Here is a 25,160-nt window from a genome sequence, read left to right on the forward strand (position 1 = left end):
TCTGTCCTACCAAAATCCTGCTGGTAGAAGTGCAAATTAGAACTACTATTCTGAAGGGCAATTTAGTAATAGGTATGAAAGTTTTATTTGTGCAGCCCTTTTGACTCAGCAATTCATTATTACCAGGGATTTATCCAGGTAAAATGTGAGAAGTCTGTAAAAGTGTATACACAAGGATGGTTGTAAACTAGATTGCCTGGAACAGTGCTGCCTAACAACTTTCTGCAATGATGGAAACGTTCTGTATCTGTTGTCCCATAGGTAGCCACAAGCCACACGTGTCTGTTGGGCACGTGAAATGTGGCTAGTGTGACTGAGGAACTGAATTTTTAATTTAAACCAACATGACTAGTGGCTATAATGTTGCACAGTATCAAACTAGAACTCTGGATACAGAAAATAATATTAAACATTTAGGTAGCTTCCAATCTTATGTATCACCAAATGGTCTAGTTCTAAGCTGTACAACATTATGGCCACTAGCAACAATATAAAATAGAATGCAAAGCAGTTTCTAAAACAATGATGTAACTATATTGACATGGTGTGCTATCAATAACATGTTAAGTGAAAAAAGGCAGATTTCAAACAGCAGGTATGATTGGATAATTTTATAAATAAAAAGCATTGTCTAGACTTGTTATTATCTTTGGGTAGTAAGATGATAATCTTTCACATTTCTACATTTTGGGAAAAACATCTAACCCGTGGTAAATCTCATAAATCCACATTAAGTCACTTCAGAACATTTGTAAATGTATTGAGAGCTACTCAACAAACTTTATGATTTTTCATGTTATTTCATTGGTTGAAAGAATTCTAGAGTTTACTTTGCTAGAATATACGGTACTTCATTCCACTATACAATAAAGCTGATATTCTGTTAGCAAAAGAGATGATGGGTAAGAGAATTAAAAATTCCCTCTTACTCGGTTTCTGTTGTTGATATGTCTGCATAATTCCTCAAGATCTTTGTTGCTGAACAAATCTTCCTTAATTTCCATTTTCTTATCTTTTGAAATGGCTGCCATTAACAGTCGGTGTACTATAATATCTGAGTATCTTCTTATTGGAGAGGTAAAGTGAGTATATTTATCTAATGCTAGACCTTCAAAAATAAACCAAAAAATCAAAATAAACAAAAAAACATACTTTTTAAACAATTTGTTCAAGGTTATGGGCACACAGTAAAATTTTATCATTCACCATAGTGATGGAACTCTTCCTCGGCACATGATCCAGTGGAAAAATACAGTGCGTTAGACATGGCTTGTGTAGCCATTGATCGAAGCAACCAGTTGACAATGGGATCGTTGGGGTCATTTGCATTATCCAGAGAATCAGCCAGTGCTTTATTGGACCTGACAAAAAAATGTAAAAACTTTTATTTAGTCCCCAGCAATGATTTACAAGTCAACCCTCTGAGAGGAACCCTTCACTCACCCTCTGAATACGTTCATCTGCCAGTAGTTAAATTTATTTTGGACACATTTCAGAAGCAACTTTTTTCAACTATAGAAATCTAGTTTGTGGGGCTTCCCTGGTGGTGCAGTGGTTAAGAATCTGCCTACCAATGCAGGAGACACGGGTTCAAGCCCTGGTCGGAGAGGATCCCACATGCCGCGGAGCAACTAAGCCCGTGCGCCACAACTACCGAGCCTGCGCTCTAGAGTCCACGAGCCACAACTACTGAGCCCATGTGCCACAACTACTGAAGCCTGCACGCCTAGCACCAGTGCTCCACAAGAGAAGCCACCACAATGAGAAGCCTGCGCACCGCAACGAAGAGTAGCCCCCGCTCTACACAACCAGAGAAAAGCCCGTGCAGCAACGAAGACCCAACGCAGCCAAAAAATAAAAATTAAAAAATAAAAAAAGAAATCTAGTTTGCTTTTGAGGTTTAAAACAAAGAAAGCGTGTCAGAATTCAAATACATTTCTTTTCTTTTCTCTTTGCCACACTGCGTGGCTTGCAGGATCTTAGTTCCCTGACCAGGGATCGAACCTCGGCCATGGCAGTGAAAGCACCAAGTCGTAACCACTAGACCACCAGGGAATTCCCTCAGATACATTTCTTAAGTACTGAAGAGTAATGTGCTGAACTTATGAGATGAAGTTAATGCTCAGCGCACAGTGGGTGGCCAGGTACTTGCTGAATTAAATTCCTAACACCCTTAACCTTAAACATCCTGTACAGGTCAAAGAATGGATTTTTTCTTTTTTTAAATCAAGAATTATTGAGCCAGGGACTCCCCTGGTGGTCCAGTGGTTAAGACTCCATGCTTTGATCCCTGGTCGGGGAACGAAGATCCTGCATGCTGGGCAGCGCAGCCAAAAAAAAAAAAATTATTGAGCCAGAGAGAGTTAAAAAACAAAACAGAACTAAACCTGAGGTACACAAGTAAAAGAAACCCAGAAAAAGAAAACCTTTTTCTTTTTTTAAAGAGGGCGAGAGGAAGCATTCTATTTACTTACTTTTATTTATTTATATTTTTTTAATGCTATTCTTGTCTGCTTACATTCTTTTAATTTATGTATGTATGTATGTATGTATGGCTTTGTTGGGTCTTCGTTTCTGTGCGAGGGCTTTCTCTAGTTGTGGCAAGCGGGGGCCACTCTTCATCGCGGTGCGCGGGTCTCTCACTATTGCGGCCTCTCGTTGCGGAGCACAGGCTCCAGACGCGCAGGCTCAGTAGTTGTGGCTCACGGGCTGAGTTGCTCCGCGGCATGTGGGATCTTCCCAGACCAGGGCTCGAACCTGCGTCCCCTGCATTGGCAGGCAGACTCTCAACCACTGCGCCACCAGGGAAGCCCTATTTACTTACTTTTAAGTAGTTTTTTAAAACCCAGGAAATATAGAGTTATATTAACAATTTAATAATATACTATATAATTCAGTTCTGTACCGTAGCCTGCCAAGAGAAACGGGGAAGGAGAACGGCGGATGATGAAAGGAGAAGCAATGTGACAGAGTGGGCACTAATGTGAGCTTTCAAGTCTGACAGACATGGATTCCAATCCCGGCTCTGCCCTAACCAGCTGCTAAATTATCGGCAAATTAACCTCTCCAGACTTAATTTCCCTATCTGTAAAATATGAATGAATGATCCAAGCTAACACCTGAAAGCCCTTAGCATGTGCGTCTGGCACGCACCCAGAGCTCAACCATGGACTAAACCAGTTAAGAGATACTATCACCTAAAGAGAGAGGCAAAAAAAATCCATTTTCATAAATGAATAAAAGATATATTAATTAGCACCTGTTACTGACAACAAAATATTGAAAAAAAGAATCCCCTTTATACATCTTTTTTTTTTAATTAATTAATTTATTTATTTATGGCTGTGTTGGGTCTTCGTTTCTGTGCGAGGGCTTTCTCTAATTGCAGCAAGTGGGGGCCACTCTTCATCGCAGTGCGCGGGCCTCTCACTATCGTGGCCTCTCTTGTTGCGGAGCACAGGCTCCAGACGCGCAGGCTCAGTAACTGTGGCTCACGGGCCTAGTTGCTCCGCGGCATGTGGGATCTTCCCAGACCAGGGCTCGAACCCGTGTCCCCTGCATTGGCAGGCAGATTCTCAACCACTGCGCCACCAGGGAAGCCCTATACATCATTTTTAACAGGGAAAATATTTTATCCTGGAGGTGGGGAGTAAAAATGTCTCATTCTACGGAGGAATGGTATAAATTTACCATCGGTGTGGTGTCTTATGATATTGCCACAGAGATAGGCTGCATTTTTAAAGTATTGAAATAGAGGATTAAGTCTTCGCATTTGCCTAAGGGGCAGATGAAATTAAATTAAGGATAACAGGTTCCTTATTTTTATATTACAAACTGTAGTGGGTCAAAATTACGCCTAAATAAACTTGTTTTAATTTGAAGCCTCTAGGGAATTCCCTGGCAGTCCAGTGGTTAGGACTCCGAGCTTCCACTGCAGGGGGGCATGGGTTCTATCCCTGGTTGGGGAACAAAGATCCCACAAGCCACGCAGTGTGTCAAAAAAAAAAAAAGAAAAAAAAAATTGAAGCCTCTATACCTACATTATAGTAAGTGAAGAAAGACAAGAAGTTTTCTATTTTTGGTCAAAGATCTGGCTGTCACATTTTAAGAACTACTGTAAGATCAATAAGTGTACAGCATCCCCTTCCAGTTCCCTACCCCCTCAAAAGAGGAATTACCGTGTATCTATGAAGAAGCCCTTTGCTTTAGCACACTCTCGGAGTTCAGAAAAAAACTCCTGGTGTGGAGGAGGGTGCCGGCGCAGCAAGGCCTGGTGAGGGAAGCTCTCCCAGATCTTCTTGGCTACCCAGTGGTTGGCCAGGATCATGCATTCAGCCACCGTCTCATGGACTTCCAGGGGCTGCTTGGGGATGAGGTCATGAATGTTCTTCTTCTCGTCGAGCTGGATGCGAACCTCTACCCCTTCCAGCTCCAGGGCTCCGCATTGGTATCGTTTGGCTCGGACGTGGCGGGCTATGTCCGTCAGCTTTCTGATTGCCCACAGTAACTCCTCTAGCTTGGCTTGTCGGCTCTTCTCATCCAGGTCCCCGAATTCTGGAATATCATCAACAATGTCGACGTTTCCGTCCAGTAATTCTTGGGCTGCTTCATAAAATAGTTTGTATGCTGATCGAATAATGGTTCTGCCGTACCATACTTCCTTAATTTCATAGGAGGTTTTATCCAATTCCCACATGATGCTTACAGCATACCTACAAAACCAGTCACACTCACATCATTATTTAATTCTTCCATTTTTGAAATAAACAGAACTAGACCCTAAATGTAATTTAAAAAATGACATTGCTACAGGGTTCTGGTCTGATGTTTCAATCCAACACTCCACTGCTAAATCAAAAGATATTTAACATTAAAACAAGGTTAGATTAGGTTCTGGGGAGCTCTGAGCAAAACTGAAATAAGTTCACATGGAATGTTACAAACCTGACTTTACGGTTCTCCATTTTCCTTAGAACAGCATAGCACTGATAGAGTTAAGTCTACTGGGCTCGCTAGCAAAGAAGAGCAAAGCCTTTCGAATGCTACGGAATGACACTGAACTAGGATATCAGCCTTGATGGTAGGTTCATTAGCAAAAAGTTCACTTAGTAAAGAATCACTTTACCACCAAATCACTCTAACATTTACAACTCATATAAAAAACACTGGGCTAATTTCTTAATGTATAAAGAGCTCTTATATATCAATTACTAATAGATCAAGAAAGCAAAAGAAAAAGGGGCAAGAAACATGAAATAGTTCACAGAAAAGGATATACAAATGACTGTTAGGCATACAAAAAAATGTTTGACTTTACTCACAGTAGAAAAATGCAAATCAAAACCACTCTAAGATACCATTTTTATTTTTCAAATTGGCAAAGACAAAAAAAAAAAAAAACACAACATATTGTGCTGGTAAGGCTGTGGGGAAACTAGCATTCTCATACATTGACGGAGAGAATATAACTGGTACAACCTCTGTGGAAGGCGATTTGGTTATTAGCTATTTAAACACAAATGTATATACCCGTTGACACAGAAATTCCACTTCTAGGACTTTATCTTCCAGAGATACTGTACTTTTAAAAATGTGAAATGAGATATATTCCAAGTAATTCAGTACAGTTTTGTTTATAATAGCAAAAGTTTGGAAACAATCTAAATTTCCACAGATAGATAACTGTTATTAATATGGAATGATTTCCATATTAATGATCTCCAAGATACATTGTTAATTTAAAAAAAAAGCAAGGTCTGAACAGTATATATATATACACACACACACACACATACATACATATGGTCACCATTTGTATAACAAAGAAAGACCACATGTCCATAGGTACGCATGTGTGTGTGTGTGTTTATTTTTGAAATAACAGAAAATATATATTGGTCTTTGTCCCTAGCTCTTGATACAGGGCTTCTGAAACCCTTGTAATTTCCTGGGAGATAGGAGTGTCTTTTGTTCTAACGAGGAGACTCTGGGTGGGCTCCTGGATGAGGGCTGGTCACTGGAAAGACCAAGCCATGATTAGAAGCTTTCAGCCCTGCCCCTCATTCTCCTGAGAAGGGAGAAGGGCTGAAAATGGAGTTACTGATCGATCGTGCCAACGTGATGAAGCTTCCATAAATCCCCAAAGAGTGAGGTTCGGCGAGCTTCTGCGTTGGTGAACACATGGAGGTGCTGGGGAGAGTGGCACCCTTGGGCCTGGAAGCTCTGTGTCCTTCCCACATACCTTGCTCTACACATCTCTTCCATCTGGATGTTCATCTGTATCCTTTATCATATACTTTTATAATAAACCAGTAAATGTAGGTAAACTGTTTTCCTGAGTTCTGAGAGCTGCCCTAGCAAATTAATTGAACTTGAGGAGGGGGTCTGGGAACCTCTGATTTATAGCCAGTTGGTCAGAAGTACAGGTAAGAATGTGGACTTGCAACTGGCATCTTAAGTCTAAAGAGGGGGTCGTGGGAACATCTAATCTACAGCTGGTCATTCAGAAGCATGCTGACAATCTGGGCTTGTGATGGTGTCTGAAGTTGAGGAGTGGGGACAGTCCTGTGGGACTGAGTTCTTTACCCTGTGGAACCTGATGCCATCTCTGGGTAGACAGTATCAGAACTGAATTAAATTGTAAGACACCCAGCTGGTGTTGCAGAGAACTGCTTGGTGTAGAGAAACACCTCCACACATTTGGTGACCAGAAGTGTCAGATGTGACGTGTTCCCTGTAAAGGCAAAGGAGACTCACAGGAAAGAAAGACATAGCAGGGAAGAGCTGGAGTTTTCCCTACATAGGAAGGTGGAAAACTGAGGGGTTTTTTTGTTACAGTATTATGTCTAGAAAAATACAGAAGAAATTGGTAACTGAGGGAAAGTGGCAGGTGGGAGCCTTTCACTAAACATCTTTTCTAACGTATGAATTTTGGGCTACATGGTTTTATTATCTATTCAAAGACAGACATAAACTTTACAACAAATAAACAAAAAACTCCCTAAGATCATAATCCTCATGCAAAACAGCCTCAACCAGGGAACACATATGTGCAAAGGTATATACATTTGTTCCTAGACTTTGACTTTAAAAAGCCAACAAGAGGGAGAAGCAGCCTCACAGCTACACAGAAAGAAAAGAGAAAGAGGAGCGGAAGGGAAGGGAAGGTGAGAGAAACAAAGCTGCCCCCAAATAAGTGGTGCAGCAGGGTGTAGAGGATGTAGGGGGAAAGCAGGGGTGGGGAGGCGGGCAGGAGAGTATATCAGAAAGAAGACGAGGAAGAGGCCACAAGCGAGAGCCACTAGTCACCACAGAAGGGGCAAGACAAGCTCTGATGATAAAAGTAACGAACAAACTCACCTATCAACGCCTCCCAAGAGGGAGCACACATCAGCGCTGAGGATGGAGGGCAGCATGTCATAGCGACGGTCCGCTAAGTAATAAGTGGTGGCCCTGTGAATGACACATATGTAGGCACATGACCTTCAGCAGCAAGAAGCAGGACTGCTGACGGTACGGGCTGCAGTGAGGAAAATGGCCGAAAGCTCAGCATAAACTCCCCAAGGCTGTTGCTTTTTCATCAAGTGCAGCAGACTGGGTAATACAGCTATTCCCATGTTCCCACTTTTCTAAGTGATACCGCTTTGGGCTGAATATTCTTCCACTGATATAAAAGAGAAAGAAAAAGTGGTACGAATCTTAGTTGTACAAGAAAAATTAGAGTGTAATGATCAAGTATTTATATAAAATAGGATATTACTACATGAAAAATTTAACCCATTTCAATTTAGAAGGAAACAACACATGAAAAGATTCTGTTAAAAAAGGAAAGGTAAATTGATCAAGGTACTACTTTTCTAAAGGAAAAGGGGAAGTGGACCTCAATTTTTTTTTTTTCCTGGAAGAGATCTTCAGAATTGTTCCCAACTGTGAAATCTTTGTTTTAAAAATCTGAAACTAGCAGTTACAAAATACATTACAGTCACACATAATTGCAGTGCTGATTTCAAACAGCGTTACCTTGTTCTAGCTTCAATATCAATATAAGAATGCGATGCCACAAAGTGCGTCACGTCTGCGATGTGGACCCCAAGCTCTAGGTTGCCGTTATCCAAGGCTCTGACCGAGAAGGCATCGTCCACATCTTCACAACCTCTGGGGTCAATGCTGAATACCAGATGGGTTTTCCTAAGGTCTTTACGTTCTCGTTCCTCTTCGGAACTCACCTTCCAGGGATTTTCGGTTGTGTTTACTGGCATCTCACACATCTGTACACGGAGAGTCCCCAAATTCAGCAATTCATGCACCAGAAATTTCCTATAAAAATCCACTCTCTAACATTCTCAATGTGACCTCATGGAAACCCCATTAATTACCCATTACCTTCTGCAATTAACCTATGTTTGCTTTTTTTTTGAGCAATAATTATTTATTAGGTGCCTAATATGTGTCAGGAACTGTGCTAGGCTCTGGAAAGATGGGAGTCAATAGGACAGACACAATCCCCATACCCCTGAAGGCGCTAGAGTCGGACAGGAAATGTCCCAGGGTGCTTACAGCCTCTTTAGTTGTGGAGGCTGGAGAAAGAATGAATGGGTGGCTTATAAAGAGTACAATATCCACCCCATTTTCAAATGATCCATTTGAGCTTTTAACTCAAGTCAAGCCCGGATAAAAACCAACATGTCCCAAATATTAAAAGCATATTCCTTTTTGAAGCAGGATCAATCTCGAGCATTTTCTCTGCATTATTATCTGTTCAAGCCATCAATTTGCAGTTAAGTGGGCTAAAAGGGAAGAATTCTAGTCCTGTGAAGTCTAATCCACGCTTTATTTTGTTTTAACATTTTCACTAAGCTGTCAAAACAAGTCAACAAATAATTTCCAGATACTAATGGTAAACATAAAAATTTAATAATGTAAAATATTCTAAAGCATTTTACTATTGTAGCCACCATTCTGTCAAAAATTATAATGAAAATAAGAATACCCATATGCTCTTTTTTTTTTAACATCTTTATTGGAGTATAATTGCTTTACAATGGTGTGTTAGTTTCTGCTTTATAACAAAGTGAATCAGCTATACATATACATACATCCCCATATCTCCTCCCTCTTGCGTCTCCCTCCTACCCTCCCTATCCCAGGCCTCTAGGTGGACACAAATCACCGAGCTGATCTCCCTGTGTTAATGCGGCTGCTTCCCACTAGCTATCTATTTTACATTTGGTAGTGTATATATGTCAATGCTACTCTCTCACTTCGTCCCAGCTTACCCTTCCCCCCTCCCCGTGTCCCCAAGCCCATTTTCTATGTCTGCGTTTTTATTCCTGTCCTGCCCCTAGGTTCTTCAGAACCATTTTTTTTTTTTAGATTCCATATATATGTGTTAGCGTAAGGTATTTGTTTTTCTCTTTCTGACTTACTTCACTCTGTATGACAGACTCTAAGTCCATACACCTCACTACAAATAACTGAATTTCGTTTCTTTTTATGGCTGAGTAATATTCCATTGTAGATATGTGCCACATCTTCTTTATCCATTCATCTGTTGATGGACACTTAGGTTGCTTCCATGTCCTGGCTATTGTAAATAGAGCTGCAATGAACATTGTGGTACATGACTCTTTTTGAATTATGGTTTTCTCAGGGTATATGCCCAGTAGTGGGATTGCTGGGTCGTATGGTAGTTCTATTTTTAGTTTTTTGAGGAACCTCCATACTGTTCTCCATAGTGGCTGTATCAATTTACATTCCCACCAACAGTGCAAGAGGGTTCCCTTTTCTCCACACCCTCTCCAGCATTTATTGTTTATAGATTTTTTGATGATGGCCATTCTGACTGGTGTGAGGTGATACCTCATTGTAGTTTTGATTTGCATTTCTCTAATGATTAGTGATGTTGAGCATACTTTCATGTGTTTGTTGGCAATCTGTATATCTTCTTTGGAGAATTGTCTATTTAGGTCTTCTGCCCAGTTTTGGATTGGGTTGTTTGTTTTTTTGATATTGAGCTGCATGAGCTGCTTGTATATTTTGGAGATTAATCCTTTGTCAATTGCTTTATTTGCTACCCATATGCTCTTTTTTTTTAATATAAATTTATTTATTTTATTTATTTATTTATTTTTGGCTGCGTTGGGTCTTCATTGCTGCGCGTGGGCTTTCTCTAGTTGCGGTGAGCGGAGGCTACTGTTCGTTGCAGTATGCATGTTTCTCATTGCAGTGGCTTCTCTTGCTGCGGAGCACGGGCTCCAGGCTCGTGGGCTTCAGTAGTTGTGGCACACTGGCTCAGTAGTTGTGGCTCGCGGGCTCTAGAGCGCCGGCTCAGTAGTTGTGGCTCACGGGCTTAGTTGCTCCGTGGCATGTGGGATCTTCCCGGACCAGGGTTCGAACCCTTGTCCCCTGCATTGGCAGGCGTATTCTTAACCACTGCGCCACCAGGGAAGTCCTTGCTACCCATATGCTCTTGATGGCAATGCAAACTGGCCCAATTTTTCTGAAGAACAATCTGCCAATTCATAGCAAAAGCTATTTAAATTTTTTATGCCCTTTGACTTGGTAATCTCACTTTAAAGATTACATTCCAAAAGAAGAAAAAAAAGTAATATTTATGAAATGTTTGAAGTGGCACCTTTTATAATAGTGAAAAATTAAAGAGCCCAAACGCTCAGCAATTGAGGAATGCTTAAGCAAACTAGAGTACATCACTATAGAGTAATTGCCATCACTATTAAAAATAAGTAGGCTGTGTCAATACATAGAAATAATTTTAAGTGAAAGAAGCAGAAAATAGCCTGTGCACACTATGAGTATAGCTATGCAAGAATAATAAACAAGATTTACGAGGATTTTAAAAGATCATAAAGTGATGAAAATAGCTGATGTTTTATGTTCACGGAATTTTTGTTTTCTGTAAAGGTTACAAAAACAGTTTCATAATGAGCATGATTTTTTGACCCATGGGTCAGAGATGTATGGAACCCAAGAAGCTGCTCCCTGCAGCTTTCTGCAGGCCTCTGGCTGAATGATTATGACAGGGACCAGAGCCCAGTTGGGTCTGTAACCAGGTACCCGTGTAGTTACGGGGGATGGATGTATACTGACTGTAAGACACTGACATACCATTTGTAAGCACAGTAGGAAAACGTAAAAATTTGAGAGCTGTGAGGCTGCAGGAAACTAACTCTGCACTTGAAGCAGACTTCCATCTGGTTCAAACACAGAATAAAGAAGAGTGAGATTTTTCCATTATCTGTGGTTTTAGACAGTGGGTTGTTACACAGTACAAAGATTTTTCTTTCTTAATGACAAAAGCGACAACAACAAAAGCAAAAAAAAAACCAAAAAAGTAGAAAATGTCTTTTATCAGAACAAAGGACTGGGGGAAGTCTGACCTGAGCTTCTGAGAAGGGGACGACTGAAATGCTGTTCTCCACCAGGATGGTTGCAATTTCCCCTTCCAGATCTCCGATTCTTCCTAAAACACGCACAAAATGTCCACTTGGATACATGGATGTCGACTCCCAGGAATCAATGCGCACAACCACCCTGAAGTCCTGAACAAAGAGGGGGAAACATGAGCCCAGCACCAGGAGTCAAATCGGTCAATTAGCGGCACCAAACAAATGAGTGATAAACAGCATCAAGCTCCAAACAGAGTGGCCAATTTGCAAATAGCGGTTTTTCTTTCTTTTCTGTTCTTTTATTGGGTTCTTCCTGTTTTACTAAATTGCCAGATGGTAGGTAAATGCTTAGTGCAATGCTTTGAAGGGAGGCATTACCGCTCCGCACCAAATAAGTGGGCTGGAGAGTGCAGCCTGAGACAGAAAGCCAACTGTGACACGTTCGAGTTAACATTTGTGACACAAGGGAAAAACCCAATTATGCATAGTCCAAATTAAATTTCAAAACAAAAAATCTCAATGTTTTTGTGCGTGGGAGTTACCTTCTAATTTCTTTAAAGTTACTTTCTAATTTCTTAAGACATCTTTTGGTGGAGAAGAAGGTTATCCGTATGAACTGAACCCCACTGCCCCCGGATTCCAGCAAACCATAGACATGGAAAGCAATTGTTACAACTGGCCTCAGAGAGCCTGCGTGAGGCTTTGGGATGGAAAGGTACACAACGGTTACGGGCTGGGGACATCTTGCTTCAGTGCCTCATTTACAAACTGCAAAACATCGGGCAAATCAAATTGGGCGATGCCTACACCCTTCGCCACAGTAAAGGTTAATTTCTAACTTTCTTGTTTATGTCTTCTCTCCAGGGCTCTATTCCTTTAAGGATAATCGATTCTGTGAAGTACCACGATATCATCCCTACAGGGCAGAGCCATCGTATTTCTATATCGCTTGCTGAAAGAAAGCTTGTTAGTGTTGGCAAAGTGTATCTATTGAAAAGTTTCTGTATTGGACAGCTGGATAATGGATGTTCTCTCTAGCGTCCTACACAGCTCTTTCTAGGACGGTTTCTCTCTGGCCTTCATTTATTAACCAAGGACTACTTAACAGATGGTTCTATATATTTAGAATTTTTTGGAAACAGGATCTCAGAATGCCAGATGCCATCAATAATTTATCCCTTCCTATGCAAAGGAGTTAACAGTTCCTGGTACCGCTCAAAAGCTGGCAAAGACAAGAGGCAAAGAGTAAAGGTACCTGGAGGGCTTCTGCTTGCTGAGTGCTAATTCGGATTTTGGGAATTCTGTAATCCCAAGGTATAACTAGGATTTTCCGAGCATTTTTGCCCTGCGATTGGACCTCTTCTTTGGATGGAAATGTCACCACATAATCCCGCCAGTTCTTCTGAAGGATGCCCACCACTCTGCCTTTGGGAAAACAAAACAAAATAAAGCCTTAACTGGTAAGATGTCACCTATCTGGACTCTGACCAGTTCAGCAGTGAGGAAGAAAACAGGAAATGCAACACCCCATTTTTTCAAGCACATGCACACAAGTTGAGATATGCTTAAACATTTGCCTTCCTTCTATTTTATTATTAAATGGATCATTTTTTTAAGATAGATCATTTTTTAAATTAACATTGCCAGTGTGCCCTTTCTTTTGTGGGGCCTGGTGTGACATTTATTTATTTATTTTTAAAATAAATTTATTTATTTTATTTATTTATTTTTAAAATAAATTTATTTATTTTATTTATTTATTTTTGGCTGTGTTGGGTCTTCATTGCTGCACGCGGGCTTTCTCTAGTTGCAGCCAGCAGGGGTGACTCTTCATTGTGGTGCGTGGGCTTCTCACTGCGGTGGCTTCTCCTGTTGCAGAGCATGGGTTCTAGGCGCGTGGGCTTCAGTAGTTGTGGCACTCGGGCTCAGCAGTTGTGGCTCGCGGGCTCTAGAGTGCAGGCTCAGTAGTTGTGGCGCACGGGCTTAGATGCTCCGTGGCATGTGATATCTTCCCGGACCAGGACTCGAACCCGCGTCTCCTGCACTGGCAGGCGGATTCTTAACCACTGCGCCACCAGGGAAGCCCCCCTAAGAGGGTTTTTATTTTAAGATGAGACATACTATATAGCATATTTGGGTGCTGATGAGAATAAAATAAACCTGCAGAGAGGGGAAACTGATAATGTAGGAAAAGAGATGATATCATATATTAATAATTGCAGTATTTCTGGACTAATGAGAGGAAAAATAAACATTCCAGATGGACGACCAGGCAACTTTACAGCTGGCTCACCTGTGGGCATGGGCTCACTCGGGAACTCGCCGTCATTCTCACCCAGGGCGGTGGTTCTTCCTTTCCATTCATTTTTAGGGAGCAGTTCGACAACTACCACGTCTCCGTGAATTGAGCGGTTTCGAGCCTTCATCCCGTGGATTAGGATGTCACTGACTAGACCTGTTTTGGGGGCAGCACAGAGAAACCCCATAACATCAAGGGGGAGGCCACACCAGTGAGGCATTTCAAACATAATACATTCGAGATCTAATCAGCATTCCTGCAAATAAAAGCTCCCTCCTTTCAAAGGTGAAGTTAAACCAAAGTCAAACTTTTGTTCCACAGGTCAGGAAGGAAGAAACACTGCTGCTAAGCCATGCGGTATAATGTGCTTTCATAAGGCCACTCTCAACCATCTTTTGAGGTAGGTTCCCTGCATGAGACAATGTAAGCCCACACTGGGACTCTGTCCCGTAACCTCAGGGGCCATGCGGCCAGGGAGCGGTCAGCAGGCTGCTGAACTATGGACACTGCAGAACTGACAGGGAGAAGTCCGAGGAGCAGAAGCCCGGAGTAAGCCACTGCTTCTCATTCTCCTCAACCTCGCCAGGTGCCCTTGACTATCTATCAGGGTTACTTTCACCCTGTCATTGCAGAACTAACAATACACTCTATTATGATAAAACTTATTTACACATTTTTCTTCATTGACGTTACTTTTTAAACAATTCCAATGAGGCAATACAGCTCGGTGAGGCAGTACAGGGCAAAATCTTAAGATCACAGCCTGCCTGCCTCGGCCTCAGGTTCAGCTCCACCGCGTACCAGGTGAGTGATCCTGGTAAAGTCACTTTGCCTCTCTGTATTTTAGTTTCTTCACGTGTAAAAGGGGGTAAACAATAATAATACCTACTTTAAGTGCTTACAACAGTATCTGATGTATAATAAGCACTCAATAAAATATTAGCTATTACCATTTTTTAGTTATTACCATAAAATCAGAAATTATAGACAAAAAGCTAGGGAGGAAAAAAAACCAACCCACGATCCCACACAGCCAGTGTAGGTAGGGATATTTGACATGGCACATATGATGTGACAATTTCAACTTTGCTTTCTTCAATGTGTAATATCAGAATAAAAAAGTGGTATGGAAATTTATGTAAGGTTTACACTGAACCTGAATCTTTACTGCTGGCTCCTTGAAGTCGAACAAAAGCTTCTATTTGTGCTCTGTGTTTGTTGACGCTCAGAGTTCCCTAAAATCAAAATAAAAATCAATGTGAAAAAGTTCTTTTCTGCTTGCTTTACCCTCCAAAAGGTACAGTTAAAAATTTTTATGAAAATATCCCCATTATATACTTATAAGGTTTGTGATCCCTTTCTTTAGGAATAATAACAATTCATCACCAAAGTTTATTTTCTCCAGAGAACGTACCATCATTTTGACATACTCTTAGCTATACCAAGTGTTGCAAATGCCAGGATTTATCTTACCTAAGTGATGAGCGGTCTTTAAAAAATCTTCTTCCTCAAAATATCCTCCCAGGAATGCTGTAAACTTCATTACCAATTGGAAGCATTAGCCTCTCCATAGATATACTCATTAAAACACCCACATTTTAGGGGAGGAGTTTACGGTGGTAGGCTCAACCTTCAGACTGCATAAAAATCGTCTGAGTTGCTGGTTAGAAAATGTAAAATTCGTGGTAGAACAGTTCTGTATCTTGACTGTGGTGGTGAATACACAAATCTATGCATGTGATAAAACTGTATGTGCACACAGAGACATACAAACACACACACACACACACACACACACACACACACAAGTGCATATAAAGCTGTTGAAATCTGAATAGCAATTTTATTTGATTGCTTCTCAAGACCCTGACAGCACCTGGGCCCTGGGTTTTGAGGGATCACAAAGGGGACCTTGAAAGAGGCAGGAAAATGGCAAAGGCATGAAGAAGCCAAATTTCAACAACTTTAAAATTTTGCCAAACCTCCAGACCTTGATTCAAAAATATATTCTTTCCCAGTGACAGGAGGCATTTAAAACCTACTTGTGTAATGTTCGGTATGTAACCTAATTAAGAACACTGGAGGGACTTCCCTGGTGGCGCAGTGGTTAAGAATCTGCCTGCCAATGCAGGGGACACGGGTTTGAGCCCTGGTCCAGGAAGATTCCACATGCCGCAGAGCAACTAAGCCTGTGTGCCACAGCTACTGAGCTTACGCTCTAGAGCCCACGAGCCACAACTACTGAGCCCACGTGCCACAACTACTGAAGCCCGTGTGCCTAGAGCCCATGCTCTGCAACAAGAGAAGCCACCGCAATGAGAAGCCCGCGCAGGGCAATGAAGAGTAGCCCCCACTCGCCACAACTAGAGAAAGCCCACACACAGCAACAAAGACCCAGCGCAGCCAAAAATAAAATTAATTAATTAATTAAAAAAAAAAGAACAGTAGAGAGTAGCTCCAAACCGGAGGGCACTGTCTACAGAGGAGACTCCCACATCACCTTGAACATCGACAGCCCTGGCCTACTCAGGCCCGTCTCATGGACAGCCTTTGAAATCAGAGGCCTGTGACAGGAGGCAAGTAAAGAGAAGGAAACACACTGGCTGATCCTGGCGCCGATTCTCCATTACCACCCTCACCTGGATGTAGCGCCCAGACTTAATGCCGGCTTCTAACACTTCCAGGGGTAGATGTTCTGGATACTCCTTCCCGTGGCTCTCTTGACTCTCATTCTCTCTTTCTCGTCGAGACTGAAGGATAGACTCACACAGCTCGTGGGCGGCCTTTAAATCAGGCCAAAAATTGTCCAGGTAACTCTGCATTTAATAAAGGCACAAGAGAAACATGGTCAGAAGATAATGATTCTTTGTTATAGCAGCATTACAAAAAATCCTGAACAGGAACTGCTGGCATGCAGTTTTGAAGAAGTGTTACATGAGCATTACCCTCCCGAGCCTCATGCCACCAGTTCATTTCTACCATCCCACTGATCCCTGCAGCCTTGCCAAAGGAACCCAGGGAGGCCGTTCCTACTGTGGAACGCTACCACCTCCCTGATTACTCTGAACTTTCAAATCTCCCTCTCTCTCCACACACACGCATGTACGTGCACACGGCCGGGATGCCTGTCTTTACACGTATCTCACTGCTGCAGATAACGGCCCACAGTGAATGGAGAGGAAAAGCTCCTACGTGTGCACTGTCTCTTTTTTTTTTCACCCTGACATATTTGAAATTTATAAGAAACCTAAATAAGCAGGCAAAAAGTGGCAAGGAGTAAAGTGTAATAAGGAAGTGTCTCCCGTCCCCCAAGCCCCTGGCAATCTTGGATGAGCAGAGAAGGGGAAAGATGTTTCTGTTCTTTGGTGTTAGGCTTTCCAGCCTCATAAACTCCCCAAGGACTGTGTCTTCTTTTGTGACTATACATATGTAGTCACACTTTTCATGCGGGGACACTTGATGCTCTGTCAATGTGACAACCCAGTACGAAACATAATTCTGAAACAAGTGTCATGGTCCCCTCCAAGTAGAACATTATTGACTATTATTGCACTTCTTGGTGTAACTGTCAGAGAGGCCCTAGACAAGACACCAAGGCGACCACCCACAGGGGGCTGGTGTGGTGAGGCTGACTGTGCTCCATCTACTTCCTGTGTCCAGAATACAGGCCCTCGCACGGTGGACGCTCACTAAATAAAACCAAACTTATGGGCTTCCCTGGTGGCGCAGTGGTTGAGAGTCCGCCTGCCAATGCAGGGGACACGGGTTCGAGCCCTGGTCTGGGAGGATCCCACATGCCGCGGAGCAACTGGGCCCGTGAGCCACAACTACTGAGCCTGCGCGTCTGGAGCCTGTGCTCCACAACAAGAGAGGCCGCGATAGTGAGAGGCCCGCGCACCGCGATGAAGAGTGGCCCCCGCTTGCCGCAACTAGGGAAAGCCCTCGCACAGGAACGAAGACCCAACACAGCCAAAAATAAATTAATTAATTAATTTTAAAAAAATCAAACTTATGTATGATTTTAACTCAACTTTAAGTCTAAAGTAGAGGCTGGCACATTCTCTTTTCTCAAACTAAAATGAAGTCAATTATTCTTATTGTCAACTCCAGCACTTCTCCCACTCATTTCAGGGTCTTGTTCAAACTGCTTCCTTTCTTTCTCTAGTCCTTCCGGAAGTTCTGTCTGTGCTAACATCACTGCAATTCTATGGTCACTAATCACTTATCAACACCAAATTTTTGCCACTGCGAACCAACTCTTCAAGAGGGATTTATCGTCCTCACTCTTCCCCATCGACCTTCAAGTCTCCACAGAAAATTCTGGGCTTCCTGCTCATCTGAACTTCATAGCAACTCTTTTTTTTCTGCTATCATACACCTCTATGAAGCCCTCGGTCACACAGTTTGCTTAGGAAATGCTATACAAAACCGAACTGTACGATGCTGCCAGACTACAGAGAAAAGTAATTTTCATAAAAAGTAGAAAAATGTAATTTTAGTCAACTGTCCTCTGCAGGAACAAGACATGATGTATTGCAACAGAAAAAATAAGAGACACTGCCATTAATATCCAGCGCCCCTGGAATTCTCTGGCATGCCAGAACACTTTTTTATAGCAGGGCAAGAAAATTCTATTGGCAAATCTTTAGCAATACATGCACATGGGAACCCTCATAGGATCTACAATTCAAAACCCAACTAGACATTCTGTAAACTGACAGGGGTAATGGAGGGCCTTAGTCTAGTTTCTGAATCAAGAAACAATATCAACCATTGGAACCTGACTGACCAACTGGGTAGGCAAAAGAGACCAGTAATCTATTTTTTGTTTTTTTGTTTTGAGACCAGTAGTCTATTTAGAGATTAACAGGCATCCTGCTCTCTGAAAAGGTACCTAAGAAATAGGAGAACTGTGTCCTTAAGACAGCTCAAAAAACTGTCACCGATAATGCTGCCTCTGTCTGTTACATGTACACCAAGCTGGTCCAACAGCTTTCACATAAGTAGTATCACATATCACCCCTTCCTTTATCCCTACTGACCCCCACCCATGGTCACAAGTAGAGAAGAGTGAGGAACAGTGGACAAATAAGACTGGCCTTTAAAACTATGTTTTGGGAGAGGGTGTGGAGAAAAGGGAAGCCTCTTGCACTGTTGGTGGGAAAGTAAATTGATACAGTCACTATGGAGAACAGTATGGAGGTTCCTTAAAAAACTAAAAATAGAACTACCATACGACCCAGCAATCCCACTACTGGGCATATACCCTGAGAAAACCATAATTCAAAAAGAGTCATGTACCACAATGTTCACTGCAGCTCTATTTACAATAGCCAGGATATGGAAGCAACCTAAGTGTCCATCGACAGATGAATGCATAAAGAAGATGTGGCACATATATACAATGGAATATTACTCAGCCATAAAAAGGAACGAAATTCAGTTATTTGTAGTGAGGTGGATGGACCAAGAGTCTATCATACAGAGTGAAGTAAGTCAGAAAGAGAAAAACAAATACCATATGCTAACACATATATATGGAATCTAAAAAAAAAAATGGTTCTGATGAACATAGGGGCAGGACAGGAATAAAGACGCAGACGTAGAGAATAGACTTGAGGACACGGGGAGGGGGAAGGGTAAGCTGGGACGAAGTGAGAGAGTGGCATAGACTTATATACACTACCAAATGTAAAATAGACAGCTAGTGGGAAGCAGCCGCATAGCACAGGGAGATCAGCTCCGTGCTTTGTGACCACCTAGAGGGGTGGGATAGGGAGGGTGGGAGGGAGACACAAGAGGGAGGAGATATGGGGATATATGTATACGTATAGCTGATTCACTTTGTTATAAAGCAGAAACTAACACACCATTGTAGAGCAATTATACTCCAATAAAGATGTTAAAAAACAAAACCTATGTCTTGTGTGTATTCAGAAAGACAGTCTGGGAGGCAGCATGGTGGTTCAGAGCGCTGGAGTCAGACTGCCTAGGCTCTAACCCACTTCCAGCACTTTCTCCCTGTGACTCTGGGCAAGTTGCTTAGCTTTTCTGTGCTTTAGCTTCCTCACCAATAAAATGGGGATTATAACACCTGCCTCATAAGGTTGTTGCAAGAATTAAATGAAGTAATACACTCAGAACGGTGCCTGGCATAGATCAACGCTGGGTATTATTCTTAGGTGGAACCATGTAGAATAGCCATTTTGTAAGTCAAAAACAACAGAATATTGGCAGTTTTATCAGATTCAACCTATCATCATCATCATTACTACTAGTATTATTATTATAACTATAAACATGAGTTTACTATGAACCGGAGTTTATTGGGCTGCAGTCTTGGATACTGGAGGCCTTACAGTCACAGGGAGTTTGCCCAAATTTGGCAAACTCAAGATTAATTAGTTGGAGAGTGATGAAGACATGGAACTTCTTAAAGTCTTCCTTCATTCTTTATTTTCCCTTTTCTGTACTGCCAAAGCCATCTAGAGCCTCACGGGCAGTACTTCGGAAATGAACACACGCAGACACACACACTCACGCACACACACATACTTATATAGACACACCAGCTGGAAATACCTTGAAGGAAATCACAAACACTCCTTCCGTTTCACTTCCATACTGCTGAATTGCCTCGTCATCTTCTGTCACCATAACGATTGGCATCCTGTCTTGGCAGTGGTGATAGTACCAAGTGGCTGCATTGTAGATGCTCCTAGAAAGCAAAAGGTACGTGAGCCCTCCTGAGGCAGACAAACCCAAGCTCTTGTTCAGAACTTCACACCTGGCTTCTAATCTTTTATCCTTTGGTTTATATAGACAATCATTCATTCATTCATTCAACAAATACTTCCTGAGCACCCATTATAAACATGCCCTGGGTTGGGTACACTGGGGGATACAAAGACAAATCAGCAAGTGCTTGATATCTCTTCTTCTCTTAAGACATCCAACCACCACAGAAACCTCTTTCATTTCTTGATATGGCCTAGCAACCGTGAGGCTCTGCCACCTTTTAACACATTTTAAGTGGAGGGACGAGCCACACAGCACCACAGGGATGATAAGCTAAATTGTGAGAGGCTTAAAAGATGAAGAAACAAGTCTTTGGCTAAGAGAAAAACTAGGCTGCAAGTAGCTGAAGATCATAATCCAATAAAGACAAAATCCAATATGGCACCACCAATATGAAATGTCTGAAAATCTTCCTGAAAAGAATCTGAATTGGAAAATGGAGTCTAGGTCTGGGGACATGTATTCAAAAAAGGATCATGTGTCCAATGAAGTGGATCAACTCAGAGAGTCAATTTCTGTAGGCATGTTTCCCTTTCTGCAAATTAAGATGCTATGTAAGGTTCCTTTAGTTCTAGAATTTAAAAAAAAATTCACTAAGTACTGACTGTGTGCAAGGCTGTGTAGTTTAAGTGTGAGTACTCACATATGATCCAATCTTGGGAAAGATTTGCTTTCTCTTGCTGGTGGGAACTTGGGTTCTATTAAGGACTCAGTATATACCAGTGCTTATTTTGCTTTACATAATTTAAATATTTAATGGCTATACAGATAAAGAATTATAAGAAAGAAGATGATGTAAATGTTTCATATGGATAAGCTATTTTAAAGCTTAAGGTCTCTTCTGCCTTCTACAGAAGACTGAAGCAGAGGCTATGGGTGCCTAGCACCTGTACCCTAAGCCCACCTCTGACTTTAGCTGCAGCTGGGTGGCAGTTCCATCCCTCATCAATGGCCCACTGACTGGAGTTAACACCCCTGGGGAATGGCCCTCAGCTAAAGGGGTAACTAACTAAATGACCTCGCCTCCACCCTTGGAGGTGACTTCTGAGGCACACTCTACATGGCTTCTTAGAGGTTCCCAGAGGACTGAGCCTCAGTTTCCCTCAGCAGTAATACATCCTTTACTGCTTTCCCTCCTTCTCTGTGTCACTCTCCCCACTTCCCCACTCCTGCTTCTGGGAATTGCTTCTCACATAAACAACTCACCTCCAAAATCCTTGCTTCAGGTTCTGCTTTTAGGTGGATCTCAATTAGGACACCACACTGCCTAAAACAGCTTTACTAGAATTAACCTACCAGTTTCAGTTTAATAAGACTGGTTGGGATATTAAAGCAACCTATACCAGAAAAAGTGAGATGATTTTAGCTTAAAAGTAGGACGTGTCCCTGCCGCTCTCTCTTTCTCTCTTTCTCTCTCAAACACACACACACACACACACGCACACACGCACGCGCGCACGCACTCACACAGCATTAAAGCTATGTATGACTTTCGGATCACTGGAATGAATGATCCTACTAGCCTTTAGAGGTCTGGGGCAAACTTACTCTGGGCACCTGTAGCTCCTTAATTACAATTTCTAAAATATATGTATTCAAATGACATATCTAGAATATTGACACATTAAGCATTTCAGTATTAACCACGGTTCCAGAAACATTGTTGGTTTGTTCCGCCATACTATTTAGATCAACTCCCAAATGACCAATGACAAAGAAATTAAAGAAGATGATCGTGTGAAAACCCAGCTATTCAGGGCCATACCTGCTCTGCCACTTCTCCATGGACTCCCCTCTTTCCCGAGGGAGATAGCAGGACTGCTGGAATTCATTAGCGAAGAGAACACAATCATGACGCGCATCCTTCAGGAGATTTCGCAATTTGTTATACTGTCTGTGACACAGAGGAGAAAAGTAAATCTAACCTAGCAGGTACTCATCTCCTGCCACCTCTTGCTAAGGTTCAGAAAAGATGAGGTATTTTAGAGCGGAAGATTGATTGTTTAAAACCTCAGAAACACTTATTTACATTGGCCTTAATGTGTGCTGCGCTCTTGGGCTGCTGTTTCTCCGTTTTGCCTGCTAGAATGTGCTGGAGCAGGGCCTCATTAATTAGTTTGTGGATCAGTTAAACTCCTCTACTCCCCTCTCCCTTTCTGGCTATTTATTATGTAATTATACAACCCTGCCCCACACAGCCCCTTCGTCAGAGGCTCACAAAGGACAATGAGGCAAGCAGAGTTTAGTGCTTTATTTTTGTAACTCACTTTGTTCTGTAAATGGTATTAGACATTAATATGTTTTACTTTTTTGCTGGCAGCCCTAGAAAAGAACATGTAAGGTAAGTTTGGGAATTTATCTGTGAACTTTATTGATGCAGCCACATCGTTTATATGAATGAAGGCTAGCTTCATCTATCAGGCAACTAACAGAAAGTTTTAAGGCTTTTTCCCCATCAGGAGATTTTTTTTTTTAAATAATTATATTTAACACACAGTGTGAACAGGTAGCTCTATCAAACTAGGACATAAAATTTTTCTAATCCTTTGTACAATGGAAGAGAGATGTTCAATTTTTTTTTTAACGTCTTTATTGGCGTATAATTGCTTTACAATGTTGTGTTAGTTTCTGCTGTATAACAAAGTGAATCAGCTATACATATACATACATCCCCATATCTCCTCCTTCTTGCATCTCCCTCCCACCCTCCCTGTCCCACCCCTCTAGATGGTCACAAAGCACCGAGCTGATCTCCCTGTGCTATGCGGCTGCTTCCCACTAGCTATCTATTTTACATTTGGTAGTGTATATATGTCCATGCCACTCTCTCACTTCGTCCCAGCTTACCCTTCCCCGTCCCCGTGTCCTCAAGTCCATTCTCTATGTCTGCATCTTTATTCCTGTCCTGCCCCTAGGTTTTCCAGAACCCATCAGGAGATCTTTCCAATAATCTTAGCCAAAGAAAATAAAATATGAAGTCTCATATGGGTCAGTTTCTAAGAAGGTGCTTTTCAATTGTCTAGATAATGTGAAATACACAATATTCACAAATATCTTAAAGGAAGTCAATTGTTTATTTTAAAATGGATTGATATTAAACCAGATGTTAAATTAACATATAAATTATCCAAGGTAGATAACTGGCATTTAACATAATAACATTTGTGCCCTTCCATTCCCACCTCCAGCCTGCCGCCACGGATTTTAAAAAATGAGTCTTTTCATTAAAGCAAAGGCAGAACTCTCTAACTTATCCTCTCTAAATAAATGCTAACTACCAATATCTGCGTCGTCTCAACACTTCATCAGAAAACAAGAAACACTGATTTTACTTTCTTAGTAATTCTAATTTTGAGCCACCTTAAAAAGAATCATCAAGTAACTACAACTTACAAAATGTCCTAATAAACAAAGGGATTCAGTTTCATTTCTGTGAATGGCAGCTTTCCTTACAGAATTCCACTTGTGTAAATAAAAGCTGCCTCCCCACCCGCAGAAATGCCTAGAACACATTAAATTTGTAATTTTCCCACTTTCACAAAGATACACTTAAAATCATTTTTCAAAACCTCTTAGAATATGCATACAAGAGTCTCCATCACCGTGCTAACAGGGTCGTCCCTGCAGGAGGGTAAGGCAAGGACTTTCACTTTCTGCTTTACGCATTTCTGTCATGCATGAATTTTTTTAAATGAGCACTTTTTTGGTTAAGCAATAAAAGATTCTAAAAGAAGCTTTATAAACATCTGAAATTTATTATTTCAGAGAAAACACTGAAAAAATATTGCCTATTCTTCCTGATCTTTTCCAGTTTTTGCTCCCTTTATCCACACCCCTAATAAAGCACCTGAACCCAGTGCAGGTATTTGTTTACAAACTTCCTCCTCTGTGCGCCACTGAATGCCCTCAGGGGACACACCTAGACATTCCCGATGTGGCCCTTCGTCTCCCTTCGTCTGCGTGGTCTTGCTCACGGTGAACACAACACAACCATGCATTCCTCAAAAAAAGTCAAAACTAGAACTACCATATGATCCAGCAATCCACTTCTGGGTATAGATCCCGAAGAACCGAAAGGAGGGTCTCAAAGAGATATTTGTACACCCATGTTCAGAGCAACATTATTCATATTAGCTAAAAGGTGGAAGCAGTCCAAGTGTCCGTCGGGGGATGGATGGATAAACAAAATGTGGTATATATACATACCATGGAATATTATTCAGCCTTAAAAGGGAGGTTCTGACATATCCTCAACACGGATGAATGTTGAAGACATTATGCTGAGTGAAATAAGCCAGTCAGTCGCAAAAGGACAAGTATTGTATGAGTCCACTCATAGGAGTTTCTTTGAGTAGCTAAATACCTGGAGATAGAAAGGAGGACAGTGGTTGCCAGGGGTGTGGGGGAGGGGGAAATGGGGAATGAGTGTTTAATGGGTGTAGAGTTTCAGTTTGGGAAGATGAAAAAAGTTCTGGAGATGGGTTGCACAACAGTGTCAATGTACTCAATGCCATCAAATTGTACACTTAGATATGGTTAAAATGGTACATTTTATGTTACATATATTTTACCACAATTAAAAAAAATAGCTATACTAATCGTCGTAACAAAATAAAACAAACAAAAAAATAGAACTACCCATTTCAGTGGGATGAGTG

The 25,160-nt window shown here is 41.7% G+C and overlaps 1 protein-coding gene across 5 annotated transcripts in view; it reads right to left on the minus strand.

Moving 5' to 3' along the window:
• Positions 1-25,160, minus strand: part of DIS3L (DIS3 like exosome 3'-5' exoribonuclease) — a 35,210-nt gene that overhangs the window by 1,758 nt on the left and 8,292 nt on the right. For 4 of the 5 annotated variants that reach the window (XM_036842750.1, XM_036842749.1, XM_036842751.1 and 1 more), the window contains exons 3-14: positions 22,268-22,396; positions 20,287-20,422; positions 16,344-16,520; positions 14,861-14,939; positions 13,699-13,860; positions 12,661-12,830; positions 11,397-11,558; positions 8,020-8,267; positions 7,360-7,452; positions 4,179-4,712; positions 1,207-1,361; positions 930-1,108 (exon numbers count right to left, since the gene is read on the minus strand). In XM_036842750.1, coding sequence (XP_036698645.1) covers positions 930-1,108; positions 1,207-1,361; positions 4,179-4,712; positions 7,360-7,452; positions 8,020-8,267; positions 11,397-11,558; positions 12,661-12,830; positions 13,699-13,860; positions 14,861-14,939; positions 16,344-16,520; positions 20,287-20,422; positions 22,268-22,396 — 2,224 coding nt within the window. The remainder of the gene's footprint in view (positions 1-929; positions 1,109-1,206; positions 1,362-4,178; positions 4,713-7,359; positions 7,453-8,019; positions 8,268-11,396; positions 11,559-12,660; positions 12,831-13,698; positions 13,861-14,860; positions 14,940-16,343; positions 16,521-20,286; positions 20,423-22,267; positions 22,397-25,160) is intronic. The other variant, XM_036842753.1, reaches the window with a different exon arrangement.

The sequence above is a fragment of the Balaenoptera musculus genome, chromosome 2 (assembly GCF_009873245.2).
Source record: "Balaenoptera musculus isolate JJ_BM4_2016_0621 chromosome 2, mBalMus1.pri.v3, whole genome shotgun sequence".
NCBI classification, from domain to species: domain Eukaryota; kingdom Metazoa; phylum Chordata; class Mammalia; order Artiodactyla; family Balaenopteridae; genus Balaenoptera; species Balaenoptera musculus.